The sequence below is a fragment of the Pundamilia nyererei genome, unplaced genomic scaffold (genome assembly GCF_000239375.1).
Source record: "Pundamilia nyererei isolate P.nyererei 1_Seehausen unplaced genomic scaffold, PunNye1.0 scaffold00026, whole genome shotgun sequence".
NCBI classification, from domain to species: domain Eukaryota; kingdom Metazoa; phylum Chordata; class Actinopteri; order Cichliformes; family Cichlidae; genus Pundamilia; species Pundamilia nyererei.
Window position 1 is genome coordinate 1,069,691 of NW_005187427.1, and position 26,273 is coordinate 1,095,963.

General features: G+C 42.3%; 1 protein-coding gene across 7 annotated transcripts in view; it reads right to left on the minus strand.

The window, feature by feature from the left end:
• rapgef6 (Rap guanine nucleotide exchange factor (GEF) 6) overlaps positions 1-26,273 on the minus strand; it is a 141,110-nt gene that overhangs the window by 47,554 nt on the left and 67,283 nt on the right. Inside the window, exon 1 of one of the 7 annotated variants that reach the window (XM_005727730.2) lies at positions 17,817-18,155. The exons of the other annotated variants lie outside the window; for them this stretch is intronic. Within the exon in view, the coding sequence (XP_005727787.1) occupies positions 17,817-17,870 (54 nt within the window). The 5' untranslated portion in view covers positions 17,871-18,155. Of the gene's footprint in view, positions 1-17,816; positions 18,156-26,273 lie in introns of those variants that run through there. 7 annotated transcript variants of the gene reach the window in all.

Below are 26,273 nucleotides of genomic sequence, written 5' to 3' on the forward strand. Positions count from 1 at the left end.
TGCGAGTCTGAGGAATTAAAAACATTTCGTTAAACCTGTTTAACCTCAATTTTATGTGCAGGCGGACCAATGTCCGTGCTCCCCTCTCTGCACCGGGAGCAACCCAGACGATCTTTAAAATCTCAAGCCTTACCAGTTTGGGCCGGGGCAGTGTCAGGGTGAGGGAGGACGTCCTCCTGCGACACTTTGCGAACCTACAGCACACCTCCTCCATCGTCACATCAGACCGCACTTGCCTTCCAAACGCACACATAAACACTCATTTTAAGTCTGCGCGTATAACCTATGGTGGGAAAAGACTCACCAAGCCAAACTGAAGCTAGGCGAGGCTGCACGGAGCCAGGGTACCAACATGCAATATTAAAGACGTCGAGTCTGGGGGTACGCCACCCCCCACCTCTTCTAATAGGCCTGCTGGCCTCTACAACCACATTCACATAGAGGGGTGGAGTTTAAAAAGTGGAAAGGCTTGTTCTTAATGTGCGTTGTATTCAAAATTAACTATTTTTTCTATTCTGACATTTCATGTTTTATCTGGATGCTTTTTAAAATGCAAGTTTGTGAAATATGTTTGCTATATTGTGAACTTAAAAATCAAACACTTACATGTTTCACTAGACCACTACACTGTTTTGGTTTTTTTTAAATTGAGAAACTCTTCTCGCAGAAAACAGTAGGTACATTGTAAAATCAAAGTGTCTTGCAGACAAATCTACCTGCCAGTTCTTTACTGCATTTTTACAGGCAAATTAGTTTCAAGTGCGCTTATTATTCTGCATTCCACTCCACACAGTGTGCCAGCCTGTGCACAGCCACCTTTTCCCCTGAACCTGGAATGAGAAAGAGCTCATCCTCAAAAACTAGAGCTACAGATGGTAGTGAAGCAAAAGCCATTTAGGAAATTATTTATTATTTATGCATGAATTCTTGGACTAAAACCTGGCCATGAGAGGAAATCAGCCCAATTAGGACCAGTATTAATCCATTCACTTTTGTTTAACCCTGTTAGCTTTGCCCTACAGATTCAGTCTCCCTTACATACACTTAAAAAGAATCTGACAGCACTCGGCTAAAGTACTGTCTAAAACTACAGAACCCTAATAAATTTGTCGCAGAGCGTTAATAGTCCTATTAGTGACACTTAAATAGCAGGATTCTAATTACAAAGTGTGCTTTTGTATCATTCACATGCACATAATGAGTCAGGCCTGAGGTTTAAGTCGTGACTAAAGGAGCATTTAAGTGAAATCCATTTACTATTAAGTACAGCTATATAAGCATATTGACCAGTAGACAACATGTATTCCATGTATTAAGTCTGTTTTGATGCTATTGACTAAATTCCACACAATCATCCATAAACAGAAGGAGAATTCGCCAATCTTATTGTTGAGCAACACTCTTTGCTGTTTGTTGTGCTTCTTTGTGAATAAGAAGGAAGAGAAAAAGTGAGAGGGAGGACAGAGAGCGATTGCTAATTTCATTACAGATAAATACTTATTGATTTCTGCGTGATGGAGCAGTTATCAGGCAGTGATGATGAAACTCCCACCCTCATTCATTCAACAGATTTCACACAGAGGTAGAAACTAATGTATCAAACTGCTCACCGATCGAGACTCACAAACACACCCTAAGAGGATATTAACGAGGAAAAATGTTGATCGCGATCGATTAGCTGGTTAAGTTCAAAGGGGTCCAACAACAAATTGATAAAGTAAGTTGTGACAGCAGAAACTTGAGAAAACACAAGACTTGGCTGTGACTTTTAATTAAGAAACATCAAATCAGAATCGATACCTGTCTTTCTGAACTGCACAGTTTCACAGCTTGAGAGGAAATGTTGGCTACTTTAATTATTTTGGCCTCAACTGTCTTCAGTTCATCAAAAATGTTGCATTTTTTCCCAAGAATGCTTTAATATGGCATACTGCATATGCTGCAAAAAGTTACCGGTCACCATGGTTTAATCCTGCTATAATTCAAATTAAGTTGGAGTTTAAGGGGTTTGTCGTGGAAATCTGCAATAATTTTGTACATTTCCCTCTCGATGACGCTACCCTTTCAACCACAAAAAGACCCTGTAACTTTCAGCAGTGCTCATTTAAAGAACATCAGCACAGAATCTTTGGCATCTTTGGCACAGAACTGCAAGTTACTACAGTAGCTATTAGAGTAGCTGAAGCTAAATGTCACCATACTAATGCACCAGAATGATCGACTAATCTCTATAAACCAATTCAGTACTTGAACATGAAGAACCTGTCAACAAGGAGGTCAATTTTTAGTACTGCAAATTCTCCAGTTCCTGTCTTGTAGCACAAGAACTAATGACAAATCGCATTTGAGCAACCTTTGGCTGCATACGACCAAAGGAGGGAAATACATTAGCCGAAATGTAATCTCAAAACCATAGGCTGTTGTTTGGCAATGATCTGGCTTTTTATTAGCTTTCAAAAATGTTATCTGCAATTGTAATCAACGTCCAGTACAAGGAAAAGTGCTGGCTGCTACAGAAGCCCTCACACACTGGCTGGTGTCCCACAGCTGAAGGATGCCCAGACTATAACCTACTGACTCTCTATATCAAGGATGCAAAGAAAGACGGATGATTCAATCATTATCTGATAACACACAACTTAATCTGCAGGTAAAATGTAATCTTTTACAGGCAAAAAGATTAAATTCTCAATAAAAAGTTTAAACTCTGATGTGTTTTAGAACGTACAAAAACACGAACACGTGTCTTTGTGGGTTTCGCAGAGAGACTAAACGGTTAGAGGGGTGAAAGTTGACTGATGGTGGAAGTGAATAATTGTGGCTCCCATTCACACAGACTTAATCCTGCTCTAATCCCCCTCCTTTCCTCTCCCAACAGGCCAAACCACGAAGTAGGGGGGTGGGGTGTCGGGGTCTCCCATTCTCCTCATGCATTAAGGATGAGAGTTGGGAGATTAAATATAAATGTGAAAGGTTCCTTCAGCTGTACAATTCTATCATGTCAACGAGCGGGCACAATCACAGGAGGCTCGAGCAGACTCTATACATTACCAAACAAGCCGAGCTTTCACAGCAGCAATTATTTATAGAGCCAGATTAACTTGAGAGAAATAATGGGTGTAACGCAGACGTAGTCTAAGTAAGATGGCCAAAGATGGTGGGAATTCATTTGGAGCTCCCAGATCACTAGCATGTTGCAGATGACCCACAAGCCAAGAGAATTCACCCGAGTTGACCAATTCATTCGTGCATGAGTTATACTCATGATGACGTTCCAACATTATTGTTTTATGTTCAAAATCTCCATTTAAAACTTTCAGTAGATGTACAGTGTTGTTGTTTTACTTCTCATAAAATCATCCAGTAAGCCACAATAAAGACTTTGTGGGTAGAAACTAATATAACTAGACTGCATCTGAATAAAAGCCAGTGGTTACATAAAATCATAGCTCATTGCAATCTAACCACCTAAATAAGGGCATTTCCTCCAAAAGGGAGAAATAATTAGTTATCCATTGATAACTCTGTTGTCACACCCTCCCCTCAGGTTAAGAGTCTTGGTGTCATTCTCGATAGCACTCTGTCCTAGCACATAAATAATATCACTCGGTCTTCCTACTTTCATCTCCGTAATATTAACCGTCTTCGTCCCTCACTCACACCACACAGTACCGCCATACTTGTCAATGCTCTTGTCACATCTCGTCTGGATTACTGTAATTCTCTTCTCTATGGTTTACCTCATAAATCCCTCCATAAACTGCAGTTGGTTCAAAATACAGCTGCTCGTATTATTCCCAGAACTAGATCCACTGAACATATAACACCTGTTCTTAAACAGCTCCATTGGCTCCCAATTCACCTCCGTGTCAATTTCAAGATCCTGCTTCTCACTTTCAAAGCGCTTCATAACTTTGCTCCTCCATATCTATCCGATCTTCTCCATACACACTCACCCCTTCGTACACTCCGCTCTTCTTCAGCTTCCCTTCTGTCAGTTCCACCTGCTCGCCTGACTACCATGGGACTCAGAGCCTTTAGTTGTTCTGCCCCGAGACTTTGGATGCACTTCCACTTGCTCTACGGACCACACACCGTCTCACCACTTTTAAATCACTACTCAAAACCCATTTGTTTAGAATTGCATACACCTGATCTGTCTTAGGCCATTTTTACCTTGCTCAATTTTTTATATTTGCTTTTATACTTTTATGACTGTTTATGTCTAAATTTTATCTACCATGTTTGCTATATATACATTGTTCTTATGTTTTTTATGGTATTGTTTACGTGCTACTGTAAGGTGACCTTGAGGGTCTGAAAGGCGCCTATAAATAAATGTATTATTATTATTAAAAATACATTATCAACATTGAAATTATACCTCTGCATCTTAAGCCTTCTTTATAACTACATTTGTCTTTCTGGAGACCCACTTAAGTCCCCGAAAGCAGAATAAAGCATTCAGAATATATTATGATGGTTTCTTCTTTCCCATCTTCTAGAGACCCCCCCCCCTTTACTTATTGCATCCAGTTTTAAGAATGAGATTAACTGGTTGTGAGCATGACTGCTATGTTCCACCTATTACCTCAGTGGTAAAGTGGGCTATAAAGCTCAGACTAGCCATTTGCCAGCAGAGACCAGAGACTGGCTTTCTTAAAAAGCTTTTTAGTGCTGGAATTATCTTTGCTAGGTTGAGTTTGAGAGATATGTTGGGGTCTCGATGGTTTTTGGAAATCCTGAAGACATCACCGAGTGACATGGGCTATTTAGCATAGTGCACTGGTTGATTTGAAATATCATAAAAGTGCCAGAGAAGATGCTGCTTATGTTTTGCTCTAATAAACCTATATGCGCATACACACTGTATATGACAATTGAATGGCAGAAGACTCCTGAAACTTCACTAAACCACTGATAAGCAGAGACTCCTACACACAATCAGATACCTCAACAACAACAACAGAAAGAAACAAAGCAAAGATCAAAAGAAATGCACCACAGAATGAGGCAGAGAAGCAGTGGTGAATATATGAGAACATTACACTGAGATGAACAATGTAGAGAACGAGTAAGCAATTAAAGAAAGTGTGATGAGGCTCATGAATCTTGATAAGGGTGACAATTAAAGTGGGTCCAAATAACAATGACACGAACAAAGCTCGATGAATATTTAATGACGTGATGTGTTTGCAATGAGAAAACAGAAAGACAGCTTTTTGCTAAAGATCAATGGCAAATCCTGATTTTAGCCAAGTCGTATGCATAGTCTAGGCTGCAGAAAAGAAATGAGGCAGGAGCAATCAGTATATTCATGTCTCACTAAACTCAAAGAGCGAGGCAAAGAGTTGCCCAAACTGCCTTTGCAAATACAGCGACACAAGCACCATTTAATGCCTAACGTTTATCACTGTCCTCGTTATTAATAATACCTGAATAAACCAGCCAAAACCACACGTAAAAGTTTATAACTCACTGCTGTAACATCCAAGAATATACAACAAAAACAGGCCATGATGGTTCTTAATATAGACGGAGAGGACTGAGCCTGACCGAAGTCAAGACTCAAGTGCCATTAATCATCCAGGCAGCCGGGCTGCCAGCTCATTTCTACCACCATGCAGATCTCAAAGTGCCAACTATACACTACTCATAACCTCGGAGCTGACTAAATAAAGCATGGCGACGCATAGTGAGGTCACCAATGGGGTATCTGACACTTAACATGGTTGGCCTGTAGGTGTCAGCAGTGGCAAACAGCCTTGACATGACCCGAGGTGTAGAGCCAAGCTTGACATACATAATGTATATAAACCTATGCCGGCTCAAAACTTCTACTTTAATCACCTAAAAATGATTTGATGAGACTTATACGCTCAGAGATAAACTCATAGGTCTTTATATGTGGAGGTGCTGCCAAGCTGCATCACAAGTGCAAAAATCATATAAGTTCACCAAAGTAATTCAAGACGAGTTTAGCAATATCTTGTTGAACAGAAGCTGTAGGAACCTTCATAACTCTTCCTCCTTACTATTTAGTGCACAATCCTTTAAAACGGGGAGCCTTGGTGACAGTATGTCTTTGACAGATAACAGCTATAACCGTGCAGACTTTGGTCTCAGAGCAGGCTGTTAAACCAGAAACCACATCAGAGACGACAGCAGTGCATCTCCGCACCGAGAAACAATGCTGCTGCCACGCAGCACAAACAGCTTATAATTTCTTTGATGTAACATTCAACGCAAACCCCGAATCAGATTTCCACCGCTTTTCTGCTTTCTCCGCTTCTTTTTCGCCGTTTATCACCACCGGCTCGCATCTTCGTCTTGTGGTTTACACCCTCATTACAAGCGCCGCTGTCTAGTCTCCCTTGTCGTAGTTTCTCACACCTTCTTTTCTGGCCTGAACCCATTTGCTGCCAAGTTTTTGAAGACTCTCTCCATTCTTGCCTTTTTTCCCCCCTCTGCTGGTTCAAAAACCCACATTCAAATCAGCTTCAAAGGGAGCAAGGACGAGTAAAAAGGCTGCGAGTAGCCTCATCAGACTAGCTAGGTGAGAACATAGCCTCTGATGTCTGGACAGGGACACAGACACACAAGTACACACATAAATTTTGAAGCTGCGGATTTCGCCCTGTAGTGCTGGAGAAAGCTTTGATCAATTGAGGCCACTGTTAGCTCTAAAGCTGTAACCGGTGGACAGACAGATGGAAAGAGAAAAATACACGCACATATATTTATGCATTTATTTATGTACACTCAGACAGAGTTTACGATACGGAAACTGCACGCACCTATAGGCTTCATTTAGGACAACTAAGATTACCGAATGGGCTCAGCACTACTCCATTACTGGAAAGCCCACAGACGACTGGATTAAGACACAGTGCAGGAAGACAGACGGAGACATGGAGAAAATAGAGGGACCTTAATTGAATGTGAGCGACAGAGACAAAGGGAGACCGAGTCAAAAGAAAGAAGTGCAAGCGAGAGTGAGAAAGGCAGAGTGCAGAATATGATTGAAACTGAAATGAGTGTGTACATGTGCCTTTGTGAAAGCGAGAGCAAAGGCAGCAGAGTGTGAGGCAGAGAGTATAAGATAAGAGTGACAGTGTGGGGTAGAATGAGGATGAAGTCAAAGTGTGGGAACTGATGAAGATAAAAAGTCTCCAATATTCTACCTCAGTGCAGACTTCCATATCTCTGGCTATGTGTGTGTGTGTGTGTACACATATGTGTGAGACAGTGTCTGCACCAGCTGGAGCAAGGGGAGATTTAATGAATTGAAGTTGAAATTAGAGGTGACAACTGCAAAGAAAAGCATGTAACATAGAGAGAAAGAGAATGTGTGTGTGTGTGTAGTTATGGACCAGATGAGGAGATGAGGACTCAAATACTGCCGAGCAGAGACGACTGCATGTGAATGGATGGATTCCCTCTCGCTCACACACAAACACACCATCCTGCCTGGCTCTGTTATCTCCATTCAGCTTTACTTTCTAAAAGCTCTTACTTGTGGCAAGATAACTCCTGAAATTAATGCCCAGATTGAAAGTGTGTGTTGCTGCCCGACCATATTATTCCCGCCGCACCACAATTTAACATTAAACTCCTGGAAAAAGATAAACTAATCATCCCAGGGAGAATAAAAAGGGATAGTAGTTTTGAAGCCAACATGCATCATCTTAAACTTAATGGGATTAGACACAATATGCTGCTTAGGGAAAGAGGAGGAATAACGTTTTCCCTATATAATCATATATCATTTATGCGGTGGTATCTCAAGCTGCACGATCCTACGGATGCAAAAAACATTCTTCATTTTCTGTCAGAAACGTATGCTAAAAATGTTCTGGAAAGAGAAACTGGGCACTAATCGCTGGAAACTGAAAGTGGGACAACATGAAGGACTTTTTTTTTTCTCCCTGAAATTGAGCTGGGAATTCTCCATCCATCCAAAACTCTCTGAAATCCATCAATTCTCAGTTGAGCAAAAAGAAACTGCATCCTGTGATTTGGCAGGCATAGTTTGCGAGGTACAAGGTTCAACAATCATTGGTTGGCAAGTTCTTAGCTTGGGCAGACATTGGCTGGCAAGTTTCTGCGGTGGATAAACAGCCATTAGCTGGCAGTTTCCACAGCGTGTGCTGCCAGCATTGTGACAGACGGGAAGCTGAATGGCACCAGCACTGCCAAAGGCCTGTGACTTTTGCCCCTGTAGTCCCACGAAAGAAAGAGACCTAGAGAGCATGATGACAAGAGAAAGGAAAGATAAACAAGGTAGAAAGTTTTCGCGCGTGTAATGTCCTCATTTATTAGATAAATCATCCGCAGAGTCGAAAATCCTGAACACATTACTGTATTGCCAAAACAAAGAGATTAACCTCTGAACAATAGAAAGTAGGTTTTGTGCATGCGTGTCAGAGGGCTTTGTGAGTGTGCGTGACTATTAAGGTGGCAGAACCACCTTAAAATTCAAATAAAATCTTGCCTTGGAATTCCTCTGCCAAGGCGAAAGCTGACCACCTTCATTAAAGCTGCAAAGGAGGAAAAAAAAAGGCCTTGGCAGAGGGTGTGCTGTTCAAAGGCTTTCAAATAAGTCCACACAATAATGACAAATCTAAAAATCACCAGGGGGAATGGAGTCATTGTTTTCTAAGATGCAAGTAAATCCCAAATCCTTGGCTCCGAAATCCTGAGCACCACTCCAAAGCCTAAGTGCTAGTTTCTTTTGCAATATTCGTGACTTTTAGGGGATAATATGAGCTATTAGGAGTGATAATAACAAGTTACTTATCAGCCTTCCTCCCTTGATTAGCGTGAACCTCAGCAGTCTGGATTTTCTTGGAATGAGATGGCTCTACATGCCAAGTCATCCTACACAATTTTTACTAGACACTCAGTCTGGTGGCTTACACAGAGTGAAGGAGATAATTAGCATGGGTCGGCATCCCCGCAGTCACTTTCTCTGGCGGACTGGAAGTATTACAACCAGGCTTTAGTGGAAATTCCTTCCAGCTGGCATCTAGCATGCCGTGTGTGTGTTGCATGAGCATGTGCGTATGTGTGGCAGCAGGTAGCAGACGCCAGTCGCTGTCCAAGAGCTGGTTGCTCCTGAAAGGACAACTCAGCCCAGCGCAACCCATCTACCTCCCTCCTCCACCTGCTCCGATACCTGGGTGGAGGGCGCATGAGGAATCAGAAGCTGTGTGGAATACCGTTTTTCCCTGATTAGGCGACCAGGATGAAATTATTTTGGTAAAGCCTAGATCTCCCAGGTATCACTGGATTATCTGACTTTTCCCACCTTGGAGAGAGAGTTATTTAAAGCCTTTTCTTTGCCGTTTTTCATTATATTCCTTTCTTTCTGCTATAGTTCAAATACCTGTACCAAAATAACAGTTACAAAACGGAATACATTTAATCTGTACATTTGGTGTAAATGAGTAAAATGGCACCAATATTTACTGTCGAGAAGCATTTTCACTGGTGCTACTACTTAAGTTTGTATGCATTCTGCAGGCTTTGTACAGTATATGCAACTCATATCTCTCAAATGGATGCTATGAGGGATTATTTTCCCTATCTGTTGGTCAACAAAGGCTTTCAGGGTGAAACACTAACTCTCTTTGGTTTCGTTTAAGCACGCGTATCTGTGTGTGTGTGTGTGTGTGTGTGTGTGTGTGTGTGTGTGTGTGTGTGTGTGTGTGTGTGTGTGTGTGTGTGTGCATGCGCACAAAGTTATGTGTGTCACAGGAAGCTACAAGTCTGTCTGAGCCCCTGAGGAAGGTGGGCCACGGCCAGGTCTGCCGGATACAGGAGGGAAGGCAAAACACTGGGCTTTAATACTGATACAAACACATGTGCACTTAAACATACACGCGCACAAAAATATACCATACTGGCCCTCCTGAATTAACAGATGCTTCCTGCCCAGCAGCCAAATCCACAGAGCTTCACACACACACAAACACACACATACAGCACGGCCCTGGCACCCCTACAGGTTGACCCAGAGGCCACTTTAAGGGGGCAGCTCCACCCGTGGTTCTCTTTTGGTGTTTTTGTTAATGTTGGATCCCCTTCCACTCTGTTGGCTCGCACACACCTCAGCCAAACAAACAGAACTAACTGCAGGAAATTTATTTTACCTCACAAAAACAATGCTTAACAGTAAAGCAAGTACATGCAAACGACCTGCTCTTAACGTCTGAAAAAGTTATTCCCATTTTTATATAAATCTAAAATCATTTGACTCCATTCTCCTGCCACAACGCAGGCTACAGATGTGGATTTGTATTTCAGAAAAGGGTTTTTACATTTGTTTAAATATTCAGTGCCAAAATATTGATGTGCAAGGTGGCTGTAACAATGCCTGAAAGCAGAGGGTGGGGAGAAAAAAACAAAGAAAGACCTTAAAAATTCAACTGAAGTCAAAAGAAATGAAATGTCAAGTCAAGTGTTACTTTAGTTTTAAACAATTTAACTCCAACAAATTAGAAATGCACAAAGGAGGAGAAAATCTTCCACGATCGGCCTCATCATATTTCTTTCCACCCATTCGGGGTTCCCATTTCTAAATGCTTCCCTGCACTCTCCCCTCTCACAAATTCACAAAACAACCAACAGCATATAAAAACCAGCCACATGGCAATCACCCATTTACCCCGTGTTGCATTTATAAATGCCCTTGAAAATTATCCAGTAAAGGCTCTCTGGATCGGCAGGCGGACGAGGGGGATGTGGATCAATAGCAGTGAAATAATGGGAGCAAGTGAAATTGAGTGGGTGGGGGCCATGAGTGGCTGAAATATCAGCACTAGAGTGTGTCTTGTGTGTGTGCTGAGGGTGTGTAGTCTGGCAGTTGTACTTCTTTATATATACAGGTGGAGTCTGTATATAGAAAATGAATGTTTTTGCATATCTCTTGTATGTGTGTGGTTACTGTTCTGTGCATTTGCGGGTGTTAAAATGCATACAAGAGTGCAAATCTGCTAAGTTCATAGGTCACATGCACGGCTGTAGATGAGGACACGTGATAAGTGTATGCGCGTGTGTCTGTGTGTGTGTATTTTATGCACAAAGTGTCTCACTTTCACTCCTATTAATGCTGTAATGTTGACCAGCTTGGGCCAGTGAATGCAAACAGGGCCTGAGTGGGCTTTTCACTCTAAAATTTCAGCCTATCAAAGCTAATGGACAATAATTACACCATTCAGGATACAACACAGGCCCTTTTATGCCACTAACTACTAAAACACTCAATCCCAGAGCGCGCCCCCGCCCCGCTTACTATTACATGAAAAAGAAAAGTGTGGTAAACTACTAAGAAAGCAAGTGCTTTTCCTTTGAGCTGCTTCACAACAGCTTCAACTTTAACATCACACTGTGGTGTGTCGTCATAACCATATCCTGCATTGCAAAAAGGTAAACAGCAGCGACAGTGTGGTTAAAAGCAAATCAGTAAATTGTGAAAACCCGACAAGAACAACCTACCAACCAAATCCGGCTTTAAAATAGCATATAAGTGCATGCGAGCAATCACGCACTCGTCAGTTGTTTCTGAGTGAAAAGCAAAAAAGATGTCAAACTCAACGAGCATGCTTAGAGTGTCAGTTTGTACCTGGGAGGTACAAAGTCCTTTAATGTTCCATTGGAACAAGTCGGAGCTGGTCCTCAGATACACCAGCTTCACAGCTTAAATGGCAGTGAACAAGGCCCATGACTGACACATCCAACTGCCTACGAGTCCTCGCAGTGTACATCAATGCAGAGATAAGAGTCCATTTGAACTCTTGCAGTGACACTGGTGTCGATGGGAATGCCACATTATCCACCAAAACGTCTATTCTTTGCAGAGAAACAGAAGCAGACTGAATGCAAGTGTGAAGTCTATCTAAATATCCACAGAGTCCAAATACGGCTCAACCTGAGTGACCATTCTGACCAACTGAGTAATAAAATGTCATTTTTATCTAATCTCAAAAAAGCCAAGAGATCCAAATGCAACCTGAAACCTTCATTTTTCACATGGAGAATGATTCAACAGCATGATGACTTAATAACACTGTACAGCATGCTCACAAGTCTGCAACCGCTGCTTTTCTAGTTTTAAGAAATCTTCAAGATTTCTATGAGACACGCTTATGGAAATGAGAAAGAAGCAATGCGTGTTTTTGTTTACAAAGGACTGAAGAGTAATTTATGGCTTATGGGAGGTGAGTAGGGCATGGCTTGGCTTAATGCAATCCATATTGATCTTTATCACCCCTACTTCCTGTGCATATGATATTCTAGACCTCCCCTGGTATGCTAAAAGCTCTCTCTCTCTCTATTGTTGTCTCTAACTCCAATTCTCCCTCTGCCTCTGCCTTTGTCCCATCGTCTCTCTGGCTCTCTCTCTGGATGCCCCTCCTCCCCATCTATTGAGCTTAAAGGCCACATTACCTTCACTGCCTGTGTGAATTCTGTCAGTTCGTCTATTAGCCTGTCTGCGGGGCGGAGGTCAAGGAAAATCGGTCAGGGCCAATGTGAAGAGGCAATGGCATTACCTCACCTGGCAAAGGTCATGCTCTGAGAGCATAAAAATGGTTTTGTCAACATATTCGTGCACCAAGGGAGCCATGGCTCATCTATCTAATGCTTAATATTTCATCTGCTGATCTCATGATGCAGAGGACCGCAGTACAAAGAGCTTTTTATCATCGACAGCCATTCTGACTTCAACATGTGGGCTGTAGGACATACTAAAAATCTAATATTTATTTATGCTGAAATTTTGGTCAAAAGTCATTAAAGTCAAGTCATTATGGGAAGTGTTTAGAAACTCATCTCTGCAAAGTATTTTTATTTCGAATATGACACTAAAAGCAGTGTTAAACTGATTTTCCAAGTTCACGTTCATACATGGTGGTAGGAGTGCTGGAGTCCAGCCATGAGTCTATCACATGGCTAACAGTGTGACGAACAACATTCACACTCATTTTAAATCACAAATGTATCCAACAAGCATGTCACTGGGCTGTAGGTAGAAACCAAACCCAGAGAGAAGCCACACAGGGCGAAGGTGGGAACAGGGGAGAGCAGGAGCTTTTTGTTTTTGGGGACTGTGCTAACCACTGCACTGCTGTTTGTTAAGAATTCGTGCCATATTTTTGGCCCTTGGAGGGGAAAAAAAAGAAAAAGAAAAAAATGTTGAAGGTGCTCAGTTCCTAATCAGCCTTGCACGGATGTCTGGGCATGAAGCCACAGCACTAAGCAAAGGGTCAATAGACTGCACTGACGAATAATTAATCTCCGCATTCCACTCAATAGAGTTTCAGCAGTTTAATATAGCCATCTATCCAGTCTGATCTGATGGTGACGGCAGATCAGTAACTGTAGCTAAAACATATATCATATAAATCTTACACAACATGCAAAGTATTTTGAAAGGTCTATTTACATCAGTTTAAGGTCTTTCAAATCTAATTTGGACCCTGTTAAATTTTACTAAACCAGCCATTCACTTGATCAGTCCCATCTTGCGTGATAACGAGTTAGTGCAGTTTTCCTGTTATTGCTGCAAATAAAGTATGCCAGATGCTTCGTCTCCCTACCTGTCCATCTCCCTGACCTGCCTCGCCTGGGTCTGAATGCTCTGGCACTAAATCCATCATCCCACGCTGGCTCTCCCCTACCAATGCCTCTAAAGCCCCATTACTATTCGACCCAGCATGGGTCCATACAAGCTGATTATGTCAATGTTCAGCAAGATCCATTGATTGCTGAGTGAAGCAAATGCAGCAGTCTGGGTCAGCCACGAGTCTGGACTTGGTGGCCTATGCCAGAGAAATCTGCAGCTGAGGAGGAAATTACTTTCAACCTAAGTTATGTGCTTGTTTTGAGTACGAATCCTCTTATCAGCAATGCGTGACATTTCCTGTTTCAATAAGAAAACTTATCTCATCTAGTACAAGTAAACGAATAAAAATAAAAAATAAATAAAATAAAAAAATTATATATATATATTTTTTTTTTTTTTTTTTTTTTTTTCTTCACACCACAGCGATCCAGATGGGTAAAACAGCACTACAAGTTGGAGGAAACATGAGTGAATCTGATTTTGAGCGACGGCAAAAAGGAGTCGAAAGAACATACGAGACCTTGGAAGGTTAATAAGTAACGGGTGGGATTTGGTGCAGAAACAGAGAGCAGAGGTTGGTTTTAGAAGAGTTGGTGTGATTTATAAGACACTGAGGTGCACGTGAGTGAGGATAAAACCCAGCAGGGTAGCAACAGAAGTGGCAGCGGCAGCATCAGGATGACAACAACACATGGGCCCCGTTATTGACGTGTTAATAATAGATGCAGGTAGAGGGAGAAGAAGAGGTGGACAGGCAGAAGAGGATGGAGTCCCTGAGAAAGAAATGAAAGGGGCAAGAGGGAGACATCAGGAAGTCCTCTCGCTAACAGAAATGAGATTTAAAGATACAGTGAGAGAAAACGCAAGTGACAAAAAACAACAACAAAAAACAGAGGAAGCTGAGACAGCCCAACAGAGAACTCATGTAAGCAGCAGGGAGGTTCAGCAGCAGAACATTTTGACAAGTCTTCCAGCATCGGGAGGATGTAGACTGAGGTTGTGTTCCGCTGGGATGAGCAGGATGTGATTTAAAGGGACAGTTCATCCAGAAACACTGTACAATAAAACTATAAAATCCAAGCAAGACTTTGAAAGCCCCTTATAAAGCATACAACTAACTGCCTTCTAAAGGCGACTATGCTCCCTTCCTCAAAAAAAGACCTCAAGCTTAATGTTCAGGGTGTTTATTGGAGTAAGTAAATAAATCTAGGCCTTGATCCCTCAGAAGAGAAACCCAAAGAACAGCTCCACTGGCCTACATTTGGCTGCCTGTCATCTGATGCCAAATTTCCAGCCACTCAGTCAATATTTCAATAACTAACCCTCTGATGTTAGAAGCTGGAGTAAGTGAGCATGGTAAGAGCTGCTTTTTGGAATAATACTGAAAAAAAGACACCTAACATGGCAAAATAAGCTGCTTAGTTTCCATTGTAGGTCATTCACAGGGGTTCCTCTCCAAGTCTGTAGTAATCCAAGCTGGAGACTGTAAAAGCCAGCTGGCAGCTGAGTAAACCTAAGTGATTTGTTTGAATTAAATAACCTACGCTATGTTTTTGGACTCTTAGATCTTCAGTGGCAGCCCAGCTTGTTCAGCTATCGGGGCTATTAATTGTGTTTAGGCAAATTAAAATAGGGACTCGCCGTAATTCACTGCGAAGCTGCATGGACTGCACTGGTGCTGTAGAGGCCGGTGAATCATTCGAGATGAATCCGAGATCACAGCAAGGAAGGAAATCGCCAATCCCAGCCTGTTCAATAAAGCCAAAACCTTTCAAAAGGAGGCTCACTTCTAGAGAAAATAATTGGCAGCCTTTCTGAGAAGGACGTCAATTCTAAAATTGTGAAACCCTCTCGTGGACTAAAAGTACTTTCTTATACTCATTGAGTTATTCTCCTATCGCTCTCTCTCTTTCTTGCCTTCTTTCTTTCTTTTCTGGCTGTGTTCTTTATCTTCAAATCACGCCCTGCCCCTTTCCTCATCCCTTCCTCCCTGAGATCTCACGATGGATGAAATTACACTGTCATAAGGAGGAAAAAAAAACCCAACTGGAGTCCACGCTAACACTTTCGATTTGCTTCTGTTTCCTTTAAACCCCACACAGCCGTGTCTGTGCACTGCAACTGCACCTTCAGAAAGAGCAGTAGTAATAAGAGGAACCAGGGAAATTTAATTAACCTTTGCAAAAGGTGGGCTCATCACAGACGCCGACCAATTAAGTACGGACTTCAAACGGGCCACGCTGGATGAAACCTTAACAGCTGTAGATGGAGGATAAATGAGCTCTGCGTGTGCAGCCGGTAGAAGGAACAGTAATAACATCCAGATAAACAAGCTAAGCTGCTGCAAAAACAATGATAATGAATCCCTAAAATGCTAATTAACTAATATTTGATTAAAGCAAAAACCCAATCAGTGGTTTAAATGAGTAAACAAAACAAAACAAAAAAAAAATCCCCTTAAGCGTCATGAATTTGTTATATTTACTACTGATTCATTAATTGTGACTAAAGTTTAACGACTATATTTGACTGATCAGAAACAGACTTGGCAGGATAACTGACATTAGCCTGAAAAATCCCATTCCTTCAGTTCTCATAAAATACAACCTAATGCAAGGAAAACTATGGGAAATTTGAAAGTGAATACAATGCTGCCATTAAGTAGTGTTTACATGGCTGCGGGGGTTGAGCTATCATAATGTGAAAGGAGCAAAAAAGGAAAAGAAAACCCTCCAGAATTAGATTTTAGGTTTATGTTCAGCAGAAGATACATTATACCTTGTAATCAGCGAGCACTCCGTGTAAAATTTGGAACACACAAGGAAGGAAAGGCAATAAAGAAGGGTAACAAGGTATTTAAGAGTTTGTTCTGTACTATGTGTGGTTCAGATTTAATGTGTTCTCTTAGACTTAACATCTTCTCGCTTTATCCCCTTACATCTCCAGGGACCTAATTATTACTCATCCAACTGAAAGCATCTACACACACACACACGAACGCACACACACACAATGAAGCTGAGGCTTTCAGCACCTAGACTCTTGCTCCCAAAGACACAGACATATAAGGTAGAAGGTACAGTCATTCTGCTGTGAACGGAGACATCAGATAACCCTCTAGGTTCTTTTTTCTATTATTCAAATAGAGAAAGAGAAGAGAGAAACAAACAATAGAACAGAATTGGTACTTCACTGCACTGTAGCAACTCTCCTCACCAAGAAGTTCACCAGGAACAACCTCCAGCCAATTATCTTAAGAACTTCAAACTAGGACATGTAATTGTTAACTATACAAATAGCGACATCATTACCAGCTCAGTGCCGACATCAGGGAGGCAACAGACAGACCAGACATACCAGATTAGATGGCTAACAGGTATGCACCGACTGAAAGAAAAGCACCAATAAATGTCATTTTGCACAAACCAAGGACTCGACTGCTTGTAACTTTACACGGAGAGTTTTTTGCCATAAAGACAAACAGTTCAAGGTTTTACAAATAGTGCATGTGCGCTTTCATGTTTTAAATAGTGCAGTCTGGCTCAACACCTTTACACCAACACCTGCAATTATGATATAAGCCAAAGTTTAAAAAAAAAAAAAAAAAAGCGGTATCAAAACACATAATTCATAGCAACATATTTTGGAAGCCCCTCTGATCCGTTTGCTCTTGTTGTTGCAGCTGCTGAGAACAATTCAATATTTGGTGCAAAGCCAGAAAAAATGCCTCCAACAGATCAAAGCATCAAATGTAGATTAATATCAGGTTCATTCTCCTGGCTGACTGAACACTGTCCAAGCAAAAGGAGGCATATCCCCACATAGACACAAAGTCGTCTTATTTTTTGAACTACTGACACATTTCTTTAGCTTTATTCTGTGCATATTATTAGCTTTTAAATTCCTCCTTGAAAAAGCTTTGGCATGGTGCCAGCAGTTGTGGCTATCAGTCATTTTCAGTGCAGAACACTGGTTAAAATTCAAATTACAGCCACATGCACAGCATGCAAGCGTCTCTAAACAGATAAAATGCATATGCATATGAATCGAGCTCAGTTTCTCTCATCCACACCCAATCTTTCGCTCAGTAACACACACACACACACACAAACACGCACATGCACACACAGAGGCGGCAGCATCCTAAGCCAGAGGCACTGGCCAAAAAAGGGATTACGACATCGCTTACTTTGGAGGACCACGGCTGCAAGCAGTTGGCATAGCAACGGACCAGGAAAGCCATTTCCACAGGAGGGAGGGTGCCAGCGAGGGGAAGTTTCCCCTCGTTCACCAAGAGATGAAGAAAAAAAAAAGAATAAGTAAAAGAAGGGCAAAGGCTGACACCACGCTCTTTGCTGCTGTGGTTTATTTAAAAAAAAAACAAAAAAAAAACCCTTCCTTGATTTGGCCGTAAAAAAACCAACAAAAAAACGGAAGCCTCACTGGATGACTGTCAGATATCACTACAGAAAGAGACTTAAAGTCAACGCAGATCCATTCATATGTCACGCTTTCTCCCTCCCTCTCTCTCTCTGTCAAGAGACTGCAACAGAGACGCTGATAAACCTCAATGAAGAAGAAAAAAATTCTGCTGAATACACAAAACTGAATCCAAAGGAGAAGGAAGTTGCATGGCCAAAGATAAAGCCATCCAGTTCAATATGCAAGTTTAGCAGGTTTGTCTGTCAAAAGTCCAGAGCAAAAACTGATTAAGTCAACTCTTCAAGATTTCTTTTACTTCTTTAAAAAGCTCAGATTTCCCTCCTCAGTAGATGAGCCAGTGTTGAATTTAAGAAAAAAAAATGTGGGGGAAAAAAAGGGGAGGGGGGCTTGTTTGTGCATCTGCAGCCCCCTGGGAAGGAGCCTCTTGCCAGGCTTCAAGTCATCCAAACAATGCCCCCTTCACCTCCCAAAAGCCAGGACCGATGCCTGCAGCTCTCTCTGATCTTCATTCACTGCCTGTCAAACTCCTCTCTCTGCCCCTTGCAACTCTTTCCTGCCTATAAAGCTCCAGCGGTGTAAGTGTGTGCCCAGCAGTGCAGCTCCATGGCATGGGGCCAGTGATCCTGCTCCTTGTACCCCAGCTTTAAGCTCTCCTCCTGGGTTAGCGCTCACACCTCAAACCGGCATTCCTCATCCCCCTCCCACCCGTGGAAAAGAAGCTACTGTGGATAGATGCTGCGCTTTGGAGAGCCAGCCGCTAATGGGGAACGGAGGAGAGAGCGAGCGCGAGGGGAGGGAGGGAGAAGGGAGGAGAATCCAGCTGGAAAAGAATGACATCACCTGTGCAGCGAGGGAGGGAGAGAGACAGGGGAAAGGGAGAGAAAGGGATGGGATGGGAGGTGGCAGGGATGAAGATAGCAGAGGGAAACTGCATTAGATGTATTGGCTGCTGAGCACATGTGGATGAGAAAGAGAGAGAGAGAGATGGACAGAGAGGGAGAATGAGAAAGACAGATAGAGAGGAAAGCGAGGGAGCATCTTTATTGATCTGCTGGTAACATAAAACTGAGTGTATTGAGGCAACCCCCTCCCCTTTGTGAGCATGCCGCATAAATTACACAGAAAAAGAGGGGGGTGGGTATAAATCAGAGTCCCTATCAGATACAACAGACAGGCACTGGCTGTATTTTGCCGAATGTGAACATGTGACACAATAGCACAAGGCGATAATAGTTGGGGGGTTTTTTCTTTTACCCCCTTTAAAAAGCCCCCGCATCTAGAAGATTTGTGACACAGTAGAAAGAATTTGAGTACAAGGAAATACACATTAATCACAGATAACTCACTCTAATACAGTACACTGCTGGCCAAATATACTGAGGTAATAAAGGCATTAGACTGAGCAGAACCGCAGCTGTAAACAATTTGAAGCGGACCTGGTTCTGACAGGAACCACAAATAATCCTGAGTGGGGTTTATTCTACTATGCATCAGATGTGGGATACCACCCAAGAAAGTTGGAATGACACAAGTATTTTTTCAGGTTCTAATCAAAAGGCGTACAATACATGCAACCTCAACAACTGGAAGCCTTTTTTTCCCCCAAACACCAAATCAGCTCCTAATTAGAATAACAATGCTTTTAATGACAGCAAATGAGGTGGAAACTTAAGAAAAACAAATTGAAAAACCAGGTCATGAAACAGCGCTTTGTTTATTTTGGGGTTTTTTTCCTTTCATATTTCAATAGTTGTGACTCAACACCTCAGGGGTACAAAATCCTCGTTTTCTCTGGATTCTGAAATGTTTGCATTGAGTTTCTTTTTCTATTTTAATGAAGGACACAGTTAAAAATCTCATAATCTAGTTTTCTTTTCATATTTACATGCATCTCCTAAGGAAGCTGCAACAAGTTTAAGTGCCCAGAGCATAATTTTTAATAGTCAGAAAATTTAAATAAGTTCAATTTTTGAAAAATAAAGATCCATACAAACTCAAAATACAAACTCCTTCTTTTTACTCCAATTTATTTATTTTTGTACCTTTGAAACTATCCTATAAAGACACTTTTTAAAATTGTTTTAAACCGCATGTTCTGCAGGATCAAAGATGTCAATACTTTCACATGCAACATTTGTTTCTCTAAGATGTGTGTTTATCTGTGTTTTTCCACACCATATATCATATATCAGCCTGTATACTGTAGCGGTTCTGATGCACAAACAACGATGAGCCAGCGGAGGGAAGATTTGAAAGCAGGAGACATTAGGAGCTGTCTGGCTGTCTGAATGGCCGATTCTCCTCGAGCACAGGAGAGATGCCAGCTTGCATCAGACACATCAGAGAGCTGAGAATCTTTCTCGGCATTTCTCCCTGTCTTTCTGACCTTCCTCCCTTCATTATGCTGTTTGTTTTTTTATGTCTGTCTACATCACCCACTCACTCCCTCTCCACGCTCCTATTTTTTGCTCCCCTGCTCGCTGCTGTGAACCAGGATTTCTACCCTCAATTCTCCCTCCTCTGTGGGTGTGCATAGGAGCCGAAACACACCTCCCAACTAGGAATGACATCATCGTTTTAATCGGCAGCCAATCGGATGGAAGCACATGGAGCCCAGCCTTCAGAGGAGCGTTATGTACACAAGAGAGACAGAGAGGAGAGGGGGGGGGGAAAAAGAAAGCTTGAAATGGATAAGTGGGCAAACAGAGGCATATACCGGAACAGAGGGATAAAGACAAAGACACAGAATTAAGCCTGAAGTGGACTAAAAAGATGAAATACACAAAGACACACAGAAACACACAAATAGACACACACCCTTTAACCTCCACCTCTCCACATGAATGAAATTACCGAACACTGACTGGATTAAAGACTCTGGGACTAATGGAGGGCTCTGTCTGTGAGTGTTTACAGTGTGTGTGCGAGCAAGAGAAAGCCATGATCCGACAGCATGTGTGTCTCAGTGTGTACGAGCTGCAGTCTATCCCCTTTTGAAGGGTAGCATGCGCAGCACTACATCATCTTCTTAGCTTGGCCTCAAAAAAGACCCAGCACTAATTAACACACACACAAACACACACACACACACACAGCTGCAGTTATTGGTGTGTGTGATGAAATATAAGTTTTCTTTGTTTAAGCTCTCGTGGGTGTGACGAGACATACTGAAGACAGTTTCAGACAATGGTTAGAAGCAGTTAGCACTGTTGCCTCACAGTCCAAAGACATGATGTTAGAATAACTGGTGAGGCAGATCAAGCGTTGAACATCTACAGAATAAAGAACCGTTTGAATGTACGTTAACGTTTTTGTTAACGTACAAAACCTCAGATAGAGACCGTTTAGACATGTGCAGAAGGACCGGATAAAGCATGCTGAAGAAGGAGCTGCCAGGCAAGAGGAAAAGAGGAAGACCACAGAGGAGATTCATGGATGCAGAGAAGGAGGACATGCAGAAGGTGGATGTGAGAGAGAGAGGAAGATAACCTGCTTAGAGGGAGCGGCCAAAAGGAGAAGCAGCAGAAGAAGAAGTAGAGGAAGAAGAGTTTAACGTGGCTTGTAGTCTGAAGTGGTTTGAGTGGTCAGTACGATAAGAAAAATACTACATTAATGCCAGTCCAGTCCACATTTAGAGCAGAAATACAGATTCATTATTAATCATTAGCAACTAAACTTTTGATGATGTGTTTATCAATAATTGAGGGAACACATTAATTCTTATTATTAATCCGTTTATCTATTTTATTTCATGTGACTCAGGAGAGGAAAACAAATCTCTGCTGCTCACTGAAAAATATCAGCTCAATCTTACACATGTGGGTGTGGCAGTTGTGGTGTGTTAGATGACACAATGGCAGGAAAATATATATAAATGACACTAGCGTACAGTAAAATTCAAAAAGAAACTTTCAATGAAGGTTGCAAGAACCTGGAAACTGCACATAAGTCCTACAAGTCAAAGGATGCAAGCTGAATGTAGTAAAGTCACCAAAAGGTTTCCTCTTCAGTAACATTCACTGTAGTCACTCTGAAATGTAGCACTCATTCAATCATGCTTCACTCATACTGAAAAATAAAAGACAAATAACTCAAATTCTTCTTCTTCTTCTTTTTTTTAATAATACTCGCTATTCTGGAGATTTGATAACCTGGTGGGTTTGTGAATGAAGATGAATAAAAATACATCCACACGTTTGGAAAGACTTTCATAAAACTTCCATAACAAGAAAAAGTCCCACATAGCAGCCTGCAGAAGCACACCATTAAGCACTTTCAAAACAAGACAAGTTCAGAGGAGTCAGTCGTCGCGCCGTGTGACTCATTCGGCTCAAACTGAAAAAGAAAAAGTAAAGACGAGCGCCGTAGTCTGAGCACGACTTCTCAGACGACCGTTTTACTGTAACTGTACATAGATGTGGAATGTGTCTTCAAAACACGGAGCAGGAAACACGTCACGCAGGAAACGCTTCCTGGAACAGCCGGCCTGCGACTGAGTGTCTGTGCGTGTGTGTGCAGCTGTCTGGTAAGGTAAGTGCTTTCTGGATGAGGCCCAGAGAGAAAAGTGAGACAGAAAACAAATACTGGGATGGATCTAAAGAGGCGGAAGATGTATGAGTGAAGACTAGAGAACGATGCAGAAGGAGAGGGGAAAAAAGCAACACAGAGAAAATGAGAGATCAAAGATAGGAAAAGAGTTTTAAATCTGGAACATATGAGTAACTCAAGCACTGACTAAACACACTCACAGAGGCGGTGTGTGGATCAGTGATTACAGAGCGGGGCCCTGTATCTGTTTTATCATTCAGCGTGATGCTACTGAGAAAAATGCCCCGTGGGACACTACACACTAATTTGTATACACATGCATCCCAACAGAGAGCGGTCATCTGCATATGTTGTCTTCAGCTAGCTTGTGCTCACAGCCGATCAGTTCTGCCAGTCTAATTAAAAGGAATCCATTGACTAAAGCTGCTGCAGCTCTTTAACACACAGACATGTGTTCACAAAGAAGTGCTGAGTTATTGAAAGTTATTGGCCGGTGCAACCAATCAACACTGCACAGAAACATCAGCGCTTAGTTCACATTGACTCTGTGCCTTTAGTTGCTATTATAATGCCCCCTCACACCAGCTAACAGGGCTGCGCCACTGCTCGAAATCAAGTCTGATCCCTTGCTCGTATTCAGCAGGACACAAAGCACAGCAAGTCGCTTGCAGACAAACAGACACACGCATTCAAGTATGCTGCACAGAGACTCAATTAAGAGAATCTGCCTGCTGCAGCCACGCGATCATGTGTGTTGCCGTGCGTGCGCACTCAGCCCCGTGTTTGCCTGTCTGTCAGAAAGACGGGACAGGAATTCCTGCTATTTAAACCGGCCCTTCCCTTTCCGACTTCTCCCTGCAGAGAGAGGGCCGACGGCGATTGCAGTGTAGAAAGCCTAGGTGCAAAAAAAGAAACCAATAAAAGGACAAAAACGGGAGTGAAATCATCAAGTAGCTGCAAGAGGTAAACTTACAAATGTGCCAGATAAACTGGAAGCACACACTTTGTTTTGACCTTTAGGTTCACTGGGGCTGTGAAACCTTGAAGCGGAGGCTGATGCGACGTACACAATGGGCGAGCATCATCATCATCATACAAAGTAGGAAACGGAAAAAAAATAAGAACTCGAAGGTCAGTACTGGAGACATACTGACAGCAACCAAGAGGAGACAGTGAGTCAGAGAATAGGACGCGAGAGGAAAGAAAATGTTTGAGTGTGGGTGAAAGATTTAGACAAACAGGAGCGTACAGAGGAGAAGGAAAAAGGAGTTGAGGAAGAGTGAAGCCTTTGTTTTTCCTCCAGAATGTAGGTTGTGTTTTATTTTAGCGCTCGGCACCAATTTATTTCTACTACCAGGACACTTTGATTCTGTTCCCCTGCTCTGGTGCGGAGCCTTTTAGACAAAATGAACTGTACAGAGGCTCAAACGTCCTCCAGCTCACACTGCCTACCTTTACACATTAAGATTAAGTTATAAACACTCAGATCTAGTGAGAGCTGATGAAAATCGAAATGTAGCTTGTGTTTAATTTCTAGGAAAGCATAAAAAAGGGAAAAGCCCCCAGAAAACATACACAGTAAGGTTAGATGGGGGGCGGACGAGCAAGCAGGAAAGATGATGGAAGTACGAGGGGAACCGGTAGGAAGAGAAGAGAAAGGAAAGGAAGGAAGGAGAGCTGGAAGGAGGAGGAGAAGAGATGAAGCAGAGAGAAATACAGCGCGAGAGTTCAACAAGGTTGTCATCTTAGTGCTGCTGATGTAATCCCTAAAATTAGCAGCAACAACAGCCGCAGACAGTGCCCCACTGGTACACTGTGCTGCCCAGCATACTATACTCCACATGTACGCGATCACGATGTCTGCCGACGTTTGAAAGCCAGTGGAAATAAATGCCTTGTACTTGTTGTGTCATGCTAAGAAAGCGGGCATGCAGCTCACAGAAAACCTGTGTATTCCTGTGTGCTCTGTGCATAACAATGAGTGCAGCGGGACTCCAGCAGCAGCAGGAGGGCCGGGGCACCATTCAGCTCCTTCAACACTTAGCTGAGTCAGATTTTGAGGACGTAAACAGAGGACTGCTGCACCCTGACGGCTATTTGTGTGAAAATATGTCACCCATCAACACTTAAATAACTTCACAAATTATGTTTACCATTTACCCCAGTTAGTCTTCTTCTCACTCCTTTGGTCCTTTGTAAAACCCCCACTTCTGACCTTGCTTTCCCCTCACCCCATCCTCCCACTTCCTTCACTCCCATGTGACCTTCCCACAACCTTACCTTTCTGCCTCAGCTCTCCATCCCCACAACTTACCGCTCCACCTTCAGCTGCAAACCCACTCATCTTTTCCATAAACTGTCAACCCCTGTTTCACATTCCTTGTTCCTTCCGTAACCCCTCTGCTTCATTTCAGCCGACTTCTCATGCATATATACAAGATCTCACAATATCTTTTTTTAGTCCCTGTTAACTTATCATTCCATTTGCTTTTCACCACTTCATGCTTGTCATCTTATGCCTACTTCTATTTTCCCATTCTGCTCTATCCTACCTGCCCTCCCCTTTCCCCTCCCTCTTAGGTATTTTTAAAGCTTGCTGTTATGGCATCTCTGCCTTACAAAATATGTGAGAGTGAGAAGACATTTGACAATCTACATCAAAATAAAGCTGTCACTCCTCTCGTCAGGAGGATTCTCTTTCCTTGGCTGCTGAATGCCAACATGATTTTCGCTTGCCCTTTCCAATCCTGTCCTGCCGATTATTTATTTGGATACTTTACTAAAAGGAAAAATTAGGAGCAAATGTAATGTGGCAATGATCTGAATTATTACAAATAATTTGGCATAAGAGAATGCAGGCATCATGTATTTTTATGCCTTATTGATATGTAAATGGGGGGGAAAATGTCAGCATATCAAGTTAAATAGTTTGCATTGCAAATATGCTCTAGATAAGAAATCCACGAAGGTGCCATAACGGACGTATGGACATTTAAATCCACAGATGTGAAGCAAAACTGAAAAGCCAGGCACATCCCCGAAACATTATGAATTAAGCATACACATGGCACACGCGAGCTTTGCGAAACCACGCACGCAAGCACACTAATGACAACGAGAACCAAGCCGGGAATATTATCGGAAATTTAACAACTTCATCAGTGTGCAATGCCAAGCCAAACTCTGCTTGGTGAGCTAAAACCAGCCTGTTGGAAGTTAGAGAAATTTTCCCCAGCCAAGGAGAAAAATCAGAGAAACTCCCAGGCCTGGTTAGCAGACCCGTCTAATCAAAAACAGCAACCAAACATGAGAAAGCATCTTTGTGTCGCCTCATCTTAGTGATTTTCCAATCTCAGGGGAAGGTGAAGGATGATGCAGAGCAATACTTCTCACATCCCCAGGTTGACACTGCTATGACAAAGCATGCGTATGAGTCACACCTAGTCACCGCGTGAGGAATGCAACCTTAGATTTAACCTGATTCTAAGCAGTGAGGTAACCAAAGTACTGCAGCTGCATGACAAGCACAAGCTCATCAAATTGAGTTAAAATGATACAGCTGAAGACGACATCACCGCGTTAAAGTCACTCCTAATGGACCATTAAACTGAAACTCTGTAATATAATGAAAGTATTAAATGGGTAATACAATACA